The 17,361-nt window shown below is 39.3% G+C and overlaps 1 protein-coding gene across 5 annotated transcripts in view; it reads right to left on the bottom strand.

Moving 5' to 3' along the window:
• Positions 1-14,062: 14,062 nt before the first annotated feature.
• zfr (zinc finger RNA binding protein) overlaps positions 14,063-17,361 on the bottom strand; it is a 105,266-nt gene continuing 101,967 nt past the window's right edge. For all 5 annotated transcript variants that reach the window (XM_069924174.1, XM_069924177.1, XM_069924173.1 and 2 more), the window contains one exon: positions 14,063-16,267. In XM_069924174.1, coding sequence (XP_069780275.1) covers positions 16,082-16,267 — 186 coding nt within the window. In that variant the 3' untranslated portion in view covers positions 14,063-16,081. The remainder of the gene's footprint in view (positions 16,268-17,361) is intronic.

Below are 17,361 nucleotides of genomic sequence, written 5' to 3'. Positions count from 1 at the left end.
TGTGGAAAAATGAGCAAGTGTATTCTTTATTTATAAGGTTTTGTGAAGCAGACCAGCTACAGACTCTGAGACAGACACATAGATGGAAGAGAAATAGAGCGTAACAGGGTGGGGAAGGTTTAGTATTTTTTAAGGAATATATGAGTTGGCACAACATTGAGGGCTGAAGAGCCTTTACTGTGCTGCAGTGTTATGTGGAATCCTTGTAATGGTCAGGGTGTGATTGGTTGGTTGGTTTGTAGAAAATATTTATATAGAGCGTCCCCCAAGAGGGAGACAGAGAGATCAAGAAAGGGAGAGTATTACAAGAGATGGACCAGAGTGAAAGTTAGCAGCAAAGTGGATAAAATTGACGAGCTAATCATGGGTGGAGAAGGAAGAGCTGGGAGTCTTGCATGTGTAGGTTTGAAGTATGGATTCCTCCACATAGCCAACAAAAAGGCAGGCATACCTGGAACCCATGCAGTTACCCATGGCTACTCCTTTCATTTGGAGAAAGTACAATGAGTTAAAGGAGAGATTTTTCAGGGTGAGAAGAGGTTCTGCCAGGTCGAGGAGACTGGTAGTGGAGGGGAACTGGTTGGGTCTGTTTTGAGAAAGAAACAAAGGGCTTTAAGATCTTCAATATGGGGGATGGAGGTGTTCAGAGATTGGGCGTCCATGGTGAAAATGAGGTGGTCAAATCCAGGGAAATGGTTCAAGTGATGGAAGGCATGTGAGATATTGTGGATTTAGGTAGGAAGGGACAGGACCAGGGTGCACAACATGGAGTTGAGATAAGATGACGCTAACTTGGTGGGGTGGGAGCATGCAGACTGTGGGAGGGAGATGACCAGAAGCGATGAGATCATAGATGGTGTGTGAGACAATGGCTGATGTTTCTTGGTGAGGTTTTTATGTTTGTGCCTTTGCTTTTTCTCTATCCTTTTTTTACTTTTCTGGAGATGGCTGGAGTTCCCCGACCGGCCACTACTCCATCATGTGACTCCTCGTGTGTAGAACTTGTTGAGGTGAAAGTGAAGGGGGACGGAGCTGAGGCCTCTGCTGAGATGGAACACTCTCAGAGAGGGGAAGGTCGGAGAGCATAGTAAAGATGGCAGGAGTTAGAGTAGAAATCAGAGGGGTGGTGAACATCAGAGGGAGGAGGGTAGCAGGATTAGAGGGAGGTGGTGAAGGCTTGGGAAGGTCAGAGGGGAAGTTGAAGGGTTGGAGAGGTCAGAGGGGGAGTTGGAGGGTTGGCAGGAGGGGAGTTTGGAGAAATGAGAGGGGCAGTGGGCTGGAGATGGGGAGAAAGAAGAGCTCAAAGGAATAGATGGGGGTGAGGAGTAGGGAGCGATGTGAGGGAATAGGGAAAGATAATGAATGGGGGTATGGGGAAAGGGGTAGTGGGATCCAGCAGCGATAGGATCAGGGTGGAGAAGGTTGGGGTGGGAACTGACACTGGAATCAGCAAGGATGCCAGAACGAGGGTGGTTGGATGGGTTAAATGGCCACTCTAAATTCTCATCTTGCAGCTATAATGACACCAAGAATGAAAGAGGTCTTTATAAGGCATTTGTGAGCAAGAATCATTTCCAAGGAAATACCATATCCACAAGTGAAATAATTGAATTTTATGGACCAATTTTTAGGGTAAAATTTAGAGAATCAACTATTGCACATATATTACTTTTGACCACGGTAAGTGTCTACATAATTCGAGGCATGGGGAGTTCTGGTGGGTGGGCAGCGGCTGGGACCAGGTGCTAAGTCCGTGTTAGGGGTGTCAGGAGAATGGATGGTCAGGCAGTCGGGGCATCAGGAGATCGGATGAGTGGGCGGCCGGGACCTAAGCGAGAGTCTGCGGTTGGGTCATTGGGAGCTCCAATGGGTGGGTGGCCAGGTCAAAAGTAGGGGGGTGGGATCAACTTTTACACATGATATATGAAAAATACTAGATTTTGGGCCAAAAATAGGGAAGGGGGGGTCGACTTTTACATGCTATCGACTATTACATGCCTATAAGGAAAATGGAAAGTGGCATGTTCCCAATAGACCAAATAGCTTTCTTCTGTGCTGTTATAAGGATAAAAATGAAGTGATACCATATGAAAAATGTAGTAATCCATTTCCAGGGCAAATAGTGACAATAGCTAAATGTTAAAGCCAGTATCATCTTTTTAAGTTTGAAGGAATGGTGCATAATGTTGGGATTCACCCACAATCCCATCTTGGGAGTCTTATCTATTATTGGAAAAGAAGGCACAGGAAATCAAGAAAAAGGCATGAAATTGATGAACCCACAATCAAAGGTTCACAATAACTAGATACAATATCCTGATATTATTGATAAATTGGTCAATTGTGAGTCTGTTAATAGAAGCCAGCTGCGTAGTTCATCGGATATTAAGTTTCCTCTGAGTGAGAGGGTTTAATGGGAATATAACAGGTTTGTACCAGATGTGAAAATTATGACTGGGATGAATGTTGCCAGACGAGTAAATCAGAGAGTGTTTGTTCAACTCTCACTGAGTATTGTAATGCTGTTTCTCCCCGCCACCCCCACTTATTGTCATGAGATTAAAGAGCCAAGATTACATGACAGACAAAGCCAAATCGGTTCAGGAAGATGAAAGGAATCTGTTTTTGGTGGTCTGGCCAATACAGACAGTACCAAAACTACAAAAGGGTTCTTCTAAAAATGTTCATAACCCAAAAGTTTATGTTGGAAATGAACAAATATAATATGTGGGAGAGGATCACAGAAACAGCTGTGGAGGGAGAGCCAGCAGGCATAGGAAGACTAACTGTCCGCCGGCCTCACTGACTCAGCAAGCGAATCCGCTCAGCGCTCCTTGTTCTTCTCGGCTTGACCCAGCATCCTGATAGTTAGGACTCATTTGTAGGTACAGGTGTTTATTCATCAAGAGTTCATAACCTGAGGAGGGCCTGTTTGTAACTCCTGTCTCATTCTTTCATGGGTTAATTTATCTTCTTTGTTATCTTACCTAAGTACTCAATTGCTATTTTATTAGGGAAATACCAGTTTTGCCATCAAATCCTCAGAATATATTATAATAGGGATAAGGCTGCAAGGCACTGATCCCTGGATCAAATCAGTGCAGTACTTCTGCAAAATAATTAAACATAAACTGGGAGTTCAGGACAGTAGTCATTCAGAATATGAAGCTGATGTATTCAGGTCTGCAAGTTGGATATTTAAAATTCATATGCATATTTTAACTAAGCATGTGAGAGCAATACAGGAAAGGACAGGGAAGATCAAAGAATTCTACCCAGGGCAATGCTGGCAATGACGAATGGCACCAAGTGTTTAAAGAAAAGGTAAATGTCCTGCTGATGAAGCAGAAAATGTATGACATACTCAGCAACACAGACCACATCTCCAGATGGAAAAACAGGGCTGAAGGAAGATCATGACTGAAGATTTTGTGTTTCTCAATGGGTCCACTGCCCGTAACAATGGAACAAGGGAATGCTGACAGACAGAAAAGTTACCTCAAGGTATGTGGCCCATTTACTGATTTAACACTTCCTTGACATGTTTTATGAGATAGACCAGATTCACAGGACAAACCTGGATATTTTCCCATGACTGGGGAAAAATATTTTGGCCTACAGCATTATTTAGTGAAACACAAAGTCTGCAGACGCTGTGATTGTGGTAAAAGCACAGAAAGGCTGGAGCAGGGATGGCCAACCTATGGCACATGCACCAAAAGTGGTGCAATGGATGAATAGAAATGGTACATTGCACCCCAGTTTTAATAATAAAAAAGTAAGCCTACTCATGCAAAAAGTATTAACCAAAAATTGATTTGTAGAAAAAAAATCTATAACAGGAATTCAAGTAGCTTAGAGCTAGAAATGGGTTTTATTGAGGAAAAAATATAAAACTTTGCAATTATTTTTAGCGATTTTATTATTTCATGTGCATCTTTTGGCGAATGTTATCTTTCACATTAATCTGTTTTCAATTTTTTTTTAAAAATGCTCCATGAGTCAAACTAGGAAAGGCTGACTTTTGTTCAGCAGTTGTTCCATCACTGTTCAATGCACGTTTGATCCTGAGGCACCAGGCGTCGGCACCAGCGGTGCATCACAGATTTTCGCCAGTCAGTTTACAACTGACACTCTTGCGCCATGGAGTTGTGCTTTGTTCGTCTTTTGTGAACATTTGCAGTTCTGTACTTTTTTGAAAATAAGTCATTTAGTTCCCCATCAATGGAGCGTGATCAATGACAACTCACAGACACAAAGCAAGTAGTCAAAGGCTTTATTAATCAGAAGACCCAGACATGCCTGAGACTAGGGCTCTCAGCCTTTATTAGGGGATCTTATGGACTACAGGTACAGAAAGTGGACCAGCCTGTCCAGCTCAGTGAGGACATTCCTGGACATGCCCACAGTACCATGTTCCATCACGCACAATACAAAAGAAAATGAGCAAAAGAAAAGCAGAAAGTAATAGTAAGCATGAATTCAATGAACCATAGGAAAAGAAGTTCTTATTTATAGCAGGTCGGCCAGGAAAACTGCTGTGCATTGTTTGTGAAAATACTCTCACATAATAGAAGACATGATCTTAATAGACACTATAAAACACAACATCAGACTGAAATAGAAGGAAAACAGAAGCTAGTGCTTGGGACTGAGTTACAGAAAGAATATGTGATTAAGAAAAAAGAAATTAAAAGGAGACAAAATATATTTGTTAAAAGAAGTCGTTAAAGTTTGGCAATTTCTTTAGCATTAGCCAAAAAAACAGAAGTCTTTCTCTGATGGAGAATAAATTGTTAAACCTTGTCTCTAAATATTTGCAAGATGCCTTGGTGATATAAATATCAAAAGGAAAGTGGATGAAATTACTCTGTCAAAGCAAGTTATAAGATGCACCAAAGAACTCTCTCATGATGTATCTGAGAACTGAACGACTTTGTCCATGCCAGCTTTGGACAAACCTGCTGATGTATGTGATGTAGCCCAGTTAGCATTTTTATAAGAGGAATTGATGATAATTTTAGCATATTTGAAGAATTCATCGGTCTTGAGTCACTTCATGGAAAAATGAGGATCAGACATATTTGACAAAGCAAAATCACGCCTAGAAACTCTACAACTAGATTCTAGGATACTCATCAGTATTTGTACTGATGGAGTGGCATCATTACTGGGACTACAATTTTGCTTGAAAACTTTTTAGGTTGTCCTCTACTAAAATATCACTTTAAATTTGCAACATGTTATGTTACTGGTTGTGAAGTGCGTGAACAAAATTAGAACAAGAGGATTAAACAGATGAGAATTCAAAGAATATTGTAAAATGTTAGATTTGGAATATGGTGTTCTCGTCCTTCATTGTGAGCTGCGCTGGCTTTCTAGAGGACAGGTTCTGAGAAGATTTTCAAAACAAAAAATACTGTTCATAATTTTCTAGAAGAGAAAAATGAGCTGCTGGTGGGGGGGATGTAGCAAGATGGCGTAGGAAGAAGACATGTGGAAACACCTCTCTCCAACTGAATAATTAATACCCAAATTATAAAGACATTTAGAATTTTTTGAAAGTTGTAAGAAGTGGATTAAACTTTGATTTCAGCAATAATAAAGAAAACAAAAGGTCAATTAGTGAAGAAATTGACTTTTAAACAAGCAGAAAGTGCGGAGGAATTAAGGCCTACCTTCCAGAAAGAACCACAGGAGTCAATTGGAACTGTTCCCAAGCAGCAGACAACCCTTCTGAGCAAGTGTCCTCCTTGCATTCGGGAACACAAGATGGTGCCAGTACTTCCAATCCCTCCATAGAGTGGGGGGGTACGCAAGCGCGAGTTCTGGTGTGCGCCTGAAGTGGCCGAGGGGCGCGGTAGCGATCTGCCCAGAGGGGAATGCGACCACGTGTGTGGCCGACGGCTCGGCTGCATGCAGTGAAGTGTCAGAGGAGACTTGCTTCCATGCGTCGGGCGAACTGGGCATGTGCGAAGACTCGTGCATACACACTATCCTTGACTGGGTCCGGGTTCCGGTGGGGGCGGGGGGGGTGAAAGAAAAAAAATCGTCGGCCCGGTGTGAGGCGAGGGGTCCAAACCCACAGTCAGGTCACCCAGGCAGAGATAATGGCAGGTGAAGAGGAACAAGAAAGCCCTGCGTTGTTGGATGAAGAAGGAGGAGGAACGAGACTTGTGGAAGCAGTCAGAATTATGGAAGGTAGGCCTCAAACTTTAAAAACTATTCCTCTACAAACTTTAAAGACTACTTCTGCTGGAGCTGAAGATGTTAACCTTATAATAGAAGATATTACCAAGCAAATGGAAAATACGGTTTTTCAAATGAATCTAAGATTTTCAGGTGTCAATGCCCATATGTGAGGAAACTTCAACTGTAAAGATGAATGTTTCAACAGTAAAAACAGATGTCAGTAAATGTTTGAAAGCAGTTGACACTGTACAAGATAAGTTTAAGAAGATTGAACAACCCTTTAATGACTGTAATGATAAAATGGATCGGTATACAGAAAGGATGGATTATATTGAGAATTCTTTTACTTATTGGGATATTCAGAAAAGAGAATTGCTGAAGAAAATTGATTAGTTGGAAAATTAAAGTTGACGTAATAAGATAGCAGGACTTCCAGAGGATATTGAAGGAATGGAGCAAGTAAATTTTTTCGGAAATGGATTCCTGAAGTGTTAGGTGTAGAGTCTTTCCCAGATGGATTGGAATTAGATCAAGCACACAGAGTAATAAGGAAAACACCTTTTCCAGGTCAACCTCCACGGACAATTCTTGTCCTTTCTTTGCGATACCAGAATCGGGAGATATTTGTGCGTCTTCGAGTACAAAAAGCTCATCAAAATCAGGGCCTTTTGATGATTCAGGGCCACAGTGTTTTCTTTTATGCTGATCTGAGTCAAGATATTATTAGGAGGCATAAAGAATTTAATCTGGTGAAAGCAGTATTGTGGAAGAAGGGGTATAGATTTGCTTTTAGATACCCAGCCATATTGAAGTTGTTCTATCGGAATTTCCAGGCTCAATTTTTTGAGACTGATTATGATGCTTTCATTTTTGCAAATTTCCTACCAGATAATCAGTCGTCACGATTTGCAGAAGCCATCAATGGTGAAGGTTTCTCAGAAGAATGGGAATGGGAAGATACCAGAAGTTCAATGATTGATTGACATAGGAGATAACCAAGCTGATCGTGGATTGAAATCAATGGGCTAAATGTCAGAAATATGGTAATTTTTTTCTTTTATGGAGATCGGATGACTGAAACTTCCAAAGTCATCCGCCACTAGTGGTATTGACCACACCTGGTCATGAGGGGGGTACCACTAAGGTGGTAGTTTTTCTTTTTGAGGGCTTTTTTGTTGTTTATTTTAGTTGTTAAAGGTTTTTTTTAAACATTAACTTTTTTTGAAGGAGCCTTTTAATTTGTATTAATGTTGACTGCGAGCTGCCACTCTTAGGGGATAAAATGAATAATTTGAATTTTGCAACTTTTAATGTTAAAGAGCTTAATCATCCAATTAAAAGGAAATAAGTATTGGATATTAAAAAGATTAAGGTTGATATTGCTTTTTTACAAGAAACTCATTTGACTGAGAAAGAACATTCAAAGTTGAAAAGAGATTGGGTAGAGCCAGCTCTTCAGCGCTTGACGTCCTGCTTTGCGGAAACTGCCAAAATGTTTGGCCTGGAAGTCAGCCTGAAGAAAACTGAGGTCCTCCATCAGCCAGCTCCCCACCATGACTACCAGCCCCCCCACATCTCCATCGGGCACACAAAACTCAAAACGGTCAACCAGTTTACCTATCTCGGCTGCACCATTTCATCAGATGCAAGGATCGACAATGAGATAGACAACAGACTCGCCAAGGCAAATAGCGCCTTTGGAAGACTACACAAAAGAGTCTGGAAAAACAACCAACTGAAAAACCTCACAAAGATAAGCGTATACAGAGCCGTTGTCATACCCACACTCCTGTTCGGCTCCGAATCATGGGTCCTCTACCGGCACCACCTACGGCTCCTAGAACGCTTCCACCAGCGTTGTCTCCGCTCCATCCTCAACATCCATTGGAGCGCTCACACCCCTAACGTCGAGGTACTCGAGATGGCAGAGGTCGACAGCATCGAGTCCACGCTGCTGAAGATCCAGCTGCGCTGGATGGGTCACGTCTCCAGAATGGAGGACCATCGCCTTCCCAAGATCGTATTATATGGCGAGCTCTCCACTGGCCACCGTGACAGAGGTGCACCAAAGAAAAGGTACAAGGACTGCCTAAAGAAATCTCTTGGTGCCTGCCACATTGACCACCGCCAGTGGGCTGATAACGCCTCAAACCGTGCATCTTGGCGCCTCACAGTTTGGCGGGCAGCAGCCTCCTTTGAAGAAGACCGCAGAGCCCACCTCACTGACAAAAGGCAAAGGAGGAAAAACCCAACACCCAACCCCAACCAACCAATTTTCCCTTGCAACCGCTGCAATCGTGTCTGCCTGTCCCGCATCGGACTGGTCAGCCACAAACGAGCCTGCAGCTGACGTGGACTTTTTTACCCCCTCCATAAATCTTCGTCCGCGAAGCCAAGCCAAAGAAAGAAGGACATGTAATTGCATCATCTTTCAATTCCAAGGCGAGAGAGGTAGCTATTTTAGTACATAAAAAGTTACCTTTAATGTTGGAATCATTCTCTGCCAATGCAGGTAGAGTATTGATGGTTAATTGTAAAATTTTTCTCAGAAGCCTGGACAATGATGAATGTTTATGCTCCAAATGCAGATGATGAAGAATTCATAACTGAAACATTTTTGAATTTGAATCAGGCGAATGAGAATATTTTAGTAGGTGGTGATTTCAATTGTTGTTTGGATCCTTTACTGGATAAATCTCCAAAAATGCTGAAGAAAACAAAAATAGCCAAGTGATTGGCAGTATTAATGAAAGATTTGAAGACGATTGAATCCGACTGAGAAAGACTTTTCATTTCATTCTTCAAGACAGGATTTTTTTCTAGAATTGATTTATTTCTAGTATCGGCACAATTACAAGGTAGAATTAGGCATGCTGAATATAAGAGCAGGATTTTGTCCGATCATTCTTTATTACTAATTTTTTGTGGGGGTTCTGAGGTGGTTGAGACTGCATATCGTTGGGAGATTTAATGAGATGTTACTAAAAAAACCTTGACTTTATTGACTATATTAGGGATCATATACATTTCTTTTGCAATCAAATGAGGATTCAGTGCAAAGTTTACTTTATGGAATGCTTTGAACGTGTATTTAAGGGGTCAGATTAGTAGTTACTCATCAAAAGTTAAGAAGCAATATTTGGCAGAGACAAAATTTGGAAAAGGAGATAGAATTCAACAGAAGATAAGAAGCCATATTTATCAAGATTGAAACTACATTATAATACTTTGCAAACAAAATGATACAGTGGTCGAAACAACATTACTGAGTTAGGAGAAACAGCCCATAAAGAATTGGCCTAGCAGTTAAAGACTGAACAAACTTCTAGAACAATAAATGCAGTAGGGAAAAATTTGATGGTTACCTATAAACCCCAGGAGATTAATGATGAATTTAGTTTATTTTATCAAGGATTATATACAAGGTGGTTCAGGATAATGATTGAATAGAGTCTTTTCTGGCTAATCTAGATTTACCTTCTTTGAACGACAAGGATGGAAATGAATTAGATAGTTTTTTAAAAAACTGATTCAGAGCTTAAGGAGGTATTACAAACTATGCCTAGTGGGAAATATCCAAGAGAAGATGGATTTACAATAGTTTTATAAAGAATTTTATGATTTGTTGCTACTGGTATTCACAGATTTGTTGAAGCAAGCTACTGAAATGAGTTTGTTTTTTTTTAGTCTTTTTCTAGGGCGTTAATTACTGTTATTCCAAAAAAAAAATCCTTTGAAAGTGGCTTCATATAGACCTATTTCTTTACAAAATGTGGATAAAATTGTAGCTAAGGTATTAACTAATAGACTTGCTAAATATTTACCGCAATTGGTACATGTAGATCAAGCAGGTTTGATTAAGAATATTCAGCTGCTAATATTGTTACATTAATTACAATAATTAATGCATTAAGAAAGCAACTCAACCAACAAATGATGGTAGCATTAGATGCTGAAAAGGCTTTTGATTGAGTTGAGTGGAATTTTTCAATTAAAGTGTTAGAAAGATTTAAATTTTGATCACTCTTTACTGGTTAGAAGGCTTTATATAAAAATCCTTCTTCCAAGGTGGTGACAAATGGACAGATGTCATCTGCATTTAATTTGTCTAGATCAACTGGACAGGGCTGCCCACTGTCACTGGCCTTATTTGCATTGGCTCAAGTAATTAGACAGGATGTTAATATTATGAGAAATAAAGTTGGTGAGTAAGAGTACAAAATTAAATTGTTTGCAGATGTATTAATATATTTAACATATCCTAGAAATTCTCTGGGACAACTTCAGAATCTTTTGAAACAATATGGAGAAATGTCAGGTTACAAAGTTAATTGAGATAAAAGTGAGATATTACCAATTTCCAATGAGAATTATTTAGATTGTATACAGATTTCAAAATTTAGGTGGCCTAATAAAATCAAATATTTAGATATAACAGTGGATGTTGACTATCAAAATTTATATAAATTAAATTACATACCTTTAAATAAAATTAAGTTTTATTTGAATAGATGGAAGGATTTACGTGGAATATATTTCCACGTATTCAATATCTTTTTTCCATCTATTCCTGGTTCAATACCAAATATATTGTTTAGAGAATTAAACATGGCAGTAAGATTATTCTTATGGAAAAGTAATTTATCTCGAGTTTCTTTACAAAAACTGACACGGAAGCATGAGCGAGGACAACTTCAATTCCAAATTTTCAGAATTATTACGGAGCATCTGTGGGAGGCTTCATGATTCAGGTTCAAAATCTTGTCAGAACTGAAAAATGGTCTCAAGACTAGAAATGTGAATAGATTTACCTTCCCACAGATGCTGCCTGGCCTAATTAGCTTTGGAGCATTGTCTGTTTTTAGTTTCAGATTGCCAGCATCTACAATTTTCATTTGCTGGAAAAACGTAAGATACAAAAAGTGTCCATCACAGGTGAACCATGTCAGTTTAGTGACCATTCCATGAAGCACATGAGTGGGAGGGTTGCTGCTGGTCAAAGTGTAAGCGTCATTAAGGCAAAGGTAAAACAAGATGCTGTGGCGGCTCACCACAAGGCAGGCGAACCAGCCCCGCTTGTAAGCCACGCGGCAGGGCAGCCAGCCAAAATGACGCTGTTGGGGGGGTGGGGGGTAGGCCGGGTTTCCTTTCCTTCCAGCTCGGAGCTCAGAAACCCACGCTTGGAGACCACGTGATGCCCAGGTGAAGTCAGCGCTCTCCAGCATGGTTCTCAGCTAGGTCCGGGCTGCGAGTACAAGTGCAGCCTGCAATAAACTAGTCTGCTCACTGAGCTCAACCTGTCTGGTTGCAGACAGGTTATTGCAATAACCTGTGTTACTGCAGGAGCAGTGTAGCTGCCGCAACAATGCAACCTTTCCCAAGTGATTTTAAAAAAGGCCAGGAAGTATTAAGTGTCAAGATGCTGCTTCTTTCAAACTTCATGGATTAAAAAGCAGCAGTTGGATTCATCGAGAAGCATACAGGAGGAAATGAGGTTATTGTCATAAAAAAGGTATACACAAATAATTTCTTGTGGCAAGGAAATAGGTAAAATAGTATACATTAAATTACCATTAAAAACAGCCAAATGTGCAACCAGTCAATTTACCTATAGAAGAGTATTCAACATGACAAATCCCCTCAGAATTCTTAATTAGAGGCATTGGTGCACCTTTTTCACAGTTGCTTTGATGTGTTGGCTCAAGTAGAGATCCACTGATAGAGAAGCTCCCTGGAACTTGAAGGCACCAGCCCTCTCCACATCAATTCCATTAATGCAGAAAGTTGCTTGGTCCTTTAGTCTCCCCTTGCTAAAATCAACAATAAACTCCTTGGTCAAGGTGACATTGAGAACAAAGGGAGGGCATGTAATACCTCTGGCATACAAGGTTATGGAGAATCCCAAGAGATTTTGTTCTTAAGAGGTATATTAAGAGCAAAGGGTATCCAGGGAAGGAACCAGTCCCCTTAAGATCAGTGGGGTCATCTATGCATAGATAAACAGAATACAGGCACTGGAATCTGGAGCCACAAACAATCTGCTGGAGAAACTCAGCTGATCAAGCTGCAGCAGAGAGAAAAAGAATGATTTTTGTTTTGGGCTGTAACCTGCAAAGAATGTTTGGAAAGGCAAGGACTGATTAGGAACAGTCAGCATAGCTCTGTGTTGCATCTCAAAATCAATACATAAAAGCTGGAGAAACTCAGTAGGTCACACAGCGTCCACAGAAAGTAAAAGGCAACCACATTTCTGGTTTGAGCCCTTCGTCAGGAATCTGGAAAAAATGGAAGATGCCTGAAATAAAAGGTGGGGAAGGAAAGGGTGGAGCACAAATAGGTGAATACAGGTGAGAAGACAGGAGAGAAAGAACCTCAGCTTCTTGACTGAAGTAAATAAAAGTCAGACAAAGTTAATGAGCTGTCTTTTTTCCAGGGTAGCAGAATGCATAGGTTTAAAGAGGCAGAAGAATGAAAGGAATCTGAGACTGGTTTTCCACAGGGTTCTGGGTATATGGAAATGAGATGCCAAAGAAAGATGTAAAGGAGGGTGTAATTGTGACATTTAACACTAATAGAAAGATACATAGATAGAAAAGGTTTAGCAGGATTGGATAAAAAGACAAATGGGACTATTTTTAGACAGTTAACCTGGTTAACACTGACAAGTTGAGCCAAAGTGCTCATTTCCATACAAAAACCTCTATTACTATGTCCAGGCTGCATTTATTGCCCACATCCTCATACAAGACTTTGATTTGCTGCTATTCCTAATAACTTGCGGCGAAGTAATCACCCAAGATACCAAATACTGATAATGGAACTACATATATGGCAGACTGGGTGTGGATTATACATTCTCTGCAGAGGTTTACTACCGATTAAAGCAATTTCAGGATCAAACATGAACTTATTTATCATCCTTAACAAGCATGATCAAAGATTTAAAAAATCTAATGATCATAATTTTTCATAAATGTTTTCATATCAGCTTCCCCACAGGAAATCATTAGATTCATCATCCTCATGTTTTAATTTGTTACAGCAAGATTGAAACCACAAACTCATGTCCATTACAACTTTATAGCTGGCTGACCTAGCAAAATTCCATGTACAATACCCTCAAGAACAATGGATGTTTCTGCTTTCACAGTATTTAACTGCTTACATTCAAAAGATACAAATCCTCATGATCAGTTTTTATTCAGTTTTTCATATTTTATCCACTTCAATCCTTGGCTTTTACTTTTAAACATCATGCTCGATGGTTATCTTGAAGATGCAAGATACTTTTAAGAGGTGCTTTACTGAGGTTGTAAATCCAGCCTCCCAACAGCTTTGGCTGTATTCCTCAGGTCATTTAAACGATTTTCAAAGTGCAACATGTGACCTCTATTTGGAATTCTGGATCATTTTGAATAAAGCAACCTGGTGATGCGCTCATTAAAAGGTGATCAATTTCCCATAAGCTAAGTTTAACAACTTTTAATGTTACCATCTCTTGTTGAGCACATTTGGGGAAACAAATTATTTTCACAAACATTGCAACCAAAGAAAAAGTTCTGTAGATGCTGAAGCACAAATGTTTCAGACTGATAACAAGATTGGAAGATGTATTTATGAACAGGAAAGTTAGTATATAAAAAGTAGAAGAGGAAAGATTCAAAACTGTGGACATCAGATGTAATGGGTGCCACCTGCAGTCAATTAAAAAATTCAGCCTTTCTAATTTGTGCATTTGGATCGACTGGTGTCATCCACCACAATTCTCTGTTCTCACTCCACTTTGATGCAGCAGAATATTTTCTTCCTCGTATATTCAGGACATGGTTTTGTCTTTAACAGTGCAACTTAATGGCCAAATGCTACAAGGTTGTTCAGAACACATTTTAATTAAATTTATGATTTCAGCCAGTTTATACATAGGTGCTAAGTTAACAAAACAGTAAAATCAGCAATTTAAACATTAGAAATGACAATCACACAAAATAAATAGAACATTAACAGAAGCTGAGAAAATTCAGACCAAATTCCTCCAGTTGTGTTTAATTTGAGCAACAATTTTGAATTTTTTAGAATTTTACTGCATCGCCCAAGGCCTTTTGTCCACCACATCCATGCCAACCTTTTTGCTCTCTATATTAATCCCATTTGCGTGCTTTAGTTCTGCACCTTCCATTCCTTGCCTCTGAGTACCTGTATAAGTCTCTTAAACAGTGATGGTTTCAATCACCACCACTTCCTCTGATGAGCCTCCAGATATCAACCAGTATATAAAAAAAAACATATACCTCTAATCCCCTTAAAAACTTCCTCATCTTACACTTATGCCTTCTCATTTTTAAATAATTTGGTCATGGGAAAATATTATTATCTATTGTACCAATCCTTACTTTATATATCTCTCCAAGTTTAGGCCTTGGGTGATAGAGTCCTTCGCTCCAGAGAAAACAAATCTCTTCATCTTCAACTCTCTCCATAACCATAATCCTCTGCAGGCAATTTCCTGGTTATTTTCTTGCATGTTGAGAAAACTACGGATACCTTTGTACTGTGAGATTTGCTGTTTTGGTAAAGTTTAATTTTATTTATTCTTGTTTTGAGATGTGCGCAGCATTCTTTGAAATAGTGGCTTACTGGACTATTCCAAGTAACATTTATGACTCAACTGCATTGCAGTTGGTCTGGAGACATTCAGATGATACTGAATGATGAGTTTTAAATAATAGTCCAATTGTTTCATGATCAGCAGCTTTTTAAAAACAGGTTTAAATTGAATTTTAATTTAATCCTGGGGGGGATCTGAACTTTGATCTCTGGATTCCACGTACCCAACTTTGGGTGACTGGTTTAGTAAGCTCACCACTACCTGATCTGATTGGCTCCACCTGATTGTACACTCCTTTAAGCTGAAGGACGATGCAATGAACAAAGTACAACAGTGCAATATACAACACATGCCAATTTGATGTCTATAACCTCTGGATATTTTCCCTACAAAATTAAAACATTTTGCATATTTAGCAGCAGTGATGGATCTTCCACAATCCAACAAAACAACTTACAGGGTAATGTTTGTGTTGCTTTAAGTTTTATTATTGAGTAAGAATTGACCAGGTATACACAATGGGTACAGTCCAACCTCAATAACAACAGAAATGTTCAATATGGCAATTGCTTACAAGCGCATTACTACATTTGAACCATATAAAACTACATAAACTTTCCATTGAAAAAAAAACATGAAAACAGTTAGCTTCAAAGAAAGCATTTCTACAACACAAACCTCCAAGAGTATGGATCAATCATGCAAGCCAATTTACTAGAAATTAATGCAAAAGCACTGAATTAAAATTGCTTTTTTTTCCGCTGCTGCACAGCTAAGAATTTTAGATCAACTGAAGAAACCAAATTCTTATACACATTAATTTTTATACTTAACAGACAATTCACAGGTTCTGCAAAAGCATGTGTTTAGTTGAATTCAAGTTCCAGTATTACATTGCAAGTCCTCAGAAATACTGTTACCTGTGTTTGTGGAATCAACATGACCCTCCACTCTGCGCTTATTCTAAACAGATGAATGGTGAAGGAAGCAATACTAATTTACATAAGTGTCTCTTCAAATATAAAAAACAGATTTTTCACTGACCATTAAACAAAAAAAATGTAATTTAGTAGTTCTGTATAAGTTCACAAATGGGACCATTAACAATTGGTATGTTTAAATATGCTGAGACAACATGCCACTCAAGTGTAAAGCGTGAGTACCTTATTTACATTTAACATAACTACCATATATTTAAAATAATATTGAAACACATATAAATCAGACATTTTTTTGATGTCCATAGTCAATATCGTATTAACCTTGGACTTTTTGTGAAATGATTTAAAATTCTCCACTGTCAAAATCTTTTTTATCCTTCTTTCCTTCTGCTTCCAATCCATCCGTCCCATCACTATTGTCCCTCCTCCTCTTTCGATTACGAACACTGAAACGTGGGTTCATCTGAGGTAATGGATCCATTCCCAAGACTTTGTGAATTTGACGGAATGCTACTAATCTCAGAGCAAACTGTAGAGTGCAACAAAAATAAATTCTATCAAATTCTAGTTTGTTTCCTCTAGGTAGAAATTATAAACACAATTAGAAAGATGTATACAAGATGGAATTCAACAATGTAGTGCCGAAAATATAGAAAGCCAATTAGTCTCCATACAGATGTTGGTACCAAGCCAAAGAAAATAAGGAGTACATTCATGAAATTCAGAGGCAGGATTTAGAGTTACACATGCCAAGCAAAGACATTATCCCCAAACTTTTACACCAAGTGTCTGTCAACAAACATCTTGCCTCTGATCCATGATGGAACAAAAGTTTCTTGATTCTCAGTGTTACCCTCCAGGTATCTCCTGTTATGAGATACCTGCACACTGCAGAACTGAACCATGACAGAGGACTGATGCCTGCATTGTGATGCTGCCATAAAACAACCAATTTTGTGACTTACTCATGACAAATTTGGATTCTGATAAGGGCTGCACAGATCTACCCCGAAATTGCCACTCTCTCAGGAAATAAATTGGGCAAGAGTGTGGGCAAAATAAATTGGATAAACAGATAAAAGTTGTTTGATTCCTGCAGTTCTATTTACATATTTCCTTGATTAAAATTATAGCAGACTTTCATCAGTTAACTTCCTGTTGCCATGAGGAAGGGGACTTCCACCATCTTTCTGCACTGCAGAGTTGGAAAAAGAAACATTCCTTAATCATTCATTTTCCTGCTGTGTCCCAAGCTGGCTCGGAGTTGCATCTCCAGAGTTTACCTCCCTTTGGAGTTCCACCTAGACCATGTACCTATCTCATCTCCATGACACAACCTAATACCTTGCTGTTTATGTAGCTTGTAGTCCCTTATAACTTTACCAAATCTTTGTCATCTCAGATCTAGGAGGGCATTTTCAGTCATATATGGATGGGTATTCCTGACTGCTTTAGCTTCCAGCCCTTGGGAAAGATATACTGAAAGAACAGCAATACATTGTTCTGGTGGAGTGAGGGAGGTGATGGGGTGGGGGAAAAAAGAGGATGAATTTGAAAACAGCAAGGAAATTAATGAAATATACTTCCTGGTAGCAGTCATATTTTTTTTTAAATAAAACTTAC

This window comes from Narcine bancroftii, chromosome 3 (genome assembly GCF_036971445.1).
Source record: "Narcine bancroftii isolate sNarBan1 chromosome 3, sNarBan1.hap1, whole genome shotgun sequence".
Taxonomy (NCBI): Eukaryota; Metazoa; Chordata; class Chondrichthyes; order Torpediniformes; family Narcinidae; genus Narcine; species Narcine bancroftii.
The sequence above is the reverse complement of the archived record's forward strand: the minus strand, read 5'-3'. Positions and strand labels throughout refer to the sequence as shown.